The following is a 2,802-nucleotide window of genomic DNA, read 5'->3' on the forward strand; positions in this document are numbered from 1 at the left end:
ATCATTTTTAGAAAAATACAAATCCAGAGAAACACACACACACACATATATATATGTGTGTACTTCTAATATAAGGATAAAATTTTATCAGTGACCAGCATATAAAAAAATACCTGTTAAGGTGAAAATTATAAATAGAATTATATATATATATATATATATATATATATATATGTTACAAATATACACATACACTGTCAATTCTTCTGTGAGCCCTAACGTCCTCACCTCTACAGCCCATGTGTTCCTGGGTCTCCCACTTCCACAAGTACCATCCACTTTCAGCGACAGGCACCTCTGTATACAGTTGTCTTCACTCATACGCATCACATGTCCAGACCAACGCATTCTCCTCTTCTTCATACCACGTTTAATCCCTCTTATGCCTAACATTTTCCTCGATACAGTTGTGATTTGCTGGTCATGCATAGTGATGTTACAAATCCAAGAAGATAAAACAATAACAACTGCAGAAGAATATAAATGTATGTAAAATATATAGTATATAAATGATGGGTTTCTTTCATTTTCCATCTACCAAATCGACATGGGTTTGGTCAGTTTCAGGCTATAGTAGAAGACAGTTGACCAAGGTTCCACGCAATGGGACTGAACACAGTACCATGCAGTTGGCAAGCAAGCTTCTTACCACACAGCCACATCTACTGATTTTAATACTTTCAAAGCAAAATTCATGCAAAACAGACTTAAAATTTGGAAACAATTGTTTTTATTAAAAAAGGTATCCCACAGGTAAATTATCTTAGATATGGTGACAAACTATAGAGTGGGGAGGCTGTTATCACACACTGTTCTATCTCTTCTCCTGTGTGAATACATTTACAGTTAGAGAGATCGTCCATTTTTTTTTCTTTTCTGTTTTGGCAGAGAAGGAACTTTGACAAATACAGCAATTCCCTGATGAGTAGCTTGGTTGTTGCCATGGAGAAAACCCACAACACTATCACCATTTTAGGAGGAGCTCAAAATGCTTCTTGTTCTTATGAATTGTCACATTGATAGTCACACATCTATATGGATACACAGTTAACACTAGAAGTACCGAGTGGTCATTTATCACCACTTTTGCTTATTACTTTTTAATTTCTACAACTGTATTGAATGTGCAATCATGAACATCATTTCATATGTGTATAGATATATATTTTTTGCATGTAAACAAATGCTAAAAGACTGTATTTTCAAATCCTTTATTAACCGCATTTGCTCATATTTAAAATAAATTGTTTTAAATAAAGATTTTCAATGACAGCCAGATATTACAGGAAAATGCTGTCTCCCCTGTATGAATACGTTTGCGACAGTTTAAAGCACTTTGGTCAGAGAATGATGTACCACAGACATCATACTGATATGGTTTCTCTCCAGTATGACTATGTTTGTGGTTAGTCGTTGTACCACTTACAGAGAATGATAAACCATTAATGTCTCAGTGAAATGACTTCTTCCCTATATAAATACACTGGATTTTTTTTAAAACGGGGGCCACATTTTTCATTAATGTTTTACGTAGTGTTTTTGGTACGGAAAGACTTTCAAACTTCGTATACTTATCTATTTTGTGTTATAGAACAGAAAAATATTTTTGTATTCGAATTTATTTCATGTAAAAAATTGTCTTATTTCGATAATTTCAACCAATCACTGACGTCCATTCAGTCGATATACATTAAGTGCCGACTACATAAACAAACGATTCTTCGTTTTATTTGCTTTTTTCATTTTAAATTTGCTTTAACCCTAACCCTAACCCTAGGGTTAGGGTTAGAGTTAGGATTAATTGTTTCAGAATCGTTTATGTTGTCGGCACTTAATGTATATCGGCTGAATGGACGTCAGTGATTGGTTGAAATTACAGAAATACGACAACTTTAACATGGAATAATTTATGGATTTCTTTTTTTTTAAAGAAGACTAAGAGAAAAAGATGTTTTATATGACACATTCTACCAGTGTTCCAAGTTTCAAAGTGTTTCGTTAATGAAAAATGTGGCCCCCGTTTTAAAAAAGATCCAATATACTTGTGTTTACTTAAGGTACTAGTTAAAGAGAATGATTTACCAGACACCACAACGATATGGCTTCTCTCCTGTATGAAGACGTTTGTGTCTAGTCAAGTCATATTTCCGAGAAAATGACTTACCACAGATATCACAGTGATAAGGCTTCTCTCCAGTATGAATACGTTTGTGTATAGTCAAGTTATATTTTTGAGAGAATGATTTACCACAGATATCACAGTGAAATGGCTTCTCCCCTGTATGAATACGCTTGTGTAGAGTCAAGCTACTTCTTTCAGAGAATGATTTACCACAAATGTCACAGTGAAATGGCTTCTCCCCTGTATGAATACGCTTGTGTGCAGTTAAGTTACTGGCTGAAGAGAATGATGTACCACAGACACCACAATGATAAGGCTTCTCTCCCGTATGAAAACGTTTGTGTCTCGTCAAGTCATATTTTTGAGAGAATGATTTTCCACAAATGTCACAGCGAAATGGCTTCTCTCCAGTATGAACACGTATGTGAGAATTTAAAACACTTTGTTTGGAGAATGACCTACCACAGATATCACAAGGATATGGCTTCTCTCCTGTATGAATACGTTTGTGTGTAGTCAAGATATTACTTTGAGAGAATGATCTACCACAGATGTCACATGAATATGGCCTCTCTTCTGTATGAATACGTTTGTGATTAGTTAGGGTACTACTTAAAGAGAAAGATTTGTTACAGATATTGCAGTGATATGGCTTCTCTCCTGTATGAATACGTTTGTGA

At 34.8% G+C, this 2,802-nt stretch overlaps 1 protein-coding gene across 1 annotated transcript in view; it reads right to left on the reverse strand.

Moving 5' to 3' along the window:
- Nucleotides 1-722: 722 nt before the first annotated feature.
- The window catches only part of LOC106880991 (zinc finger protein 91), a 12,943-nt gene continuing 10,863 nt past the window's right edge, over nucleotides 723-2,802 (reverse strand). Inside the window, exon 5 of the mRNA XM_052977744.1 lies at nucleotides 723-2,801. Coding sequence (XP_052833704.1) covers nucleotides 2,079-2,801 — 723 coding nt within the window. The 3' untranslated portion in view covers nucleotides 723-2,078. The remainder of the gene's footprint in view (nucleotide 2,802) is intronic.

Source organism: Octopus bimaculoides, chromosome 28, assembly GCF_001194135.2.
Source record: "Octopus bimaculoides isolate UCB-OBI-ISO-001 chromosome 28, ASM119413v2, whole genome shotgun sequence".
NCBI lineage: Eukaryota > Metazoa > Mollusca > Cephalopoda > Octopoda > Octopodidae > Octopus > Octopus bimaculoides.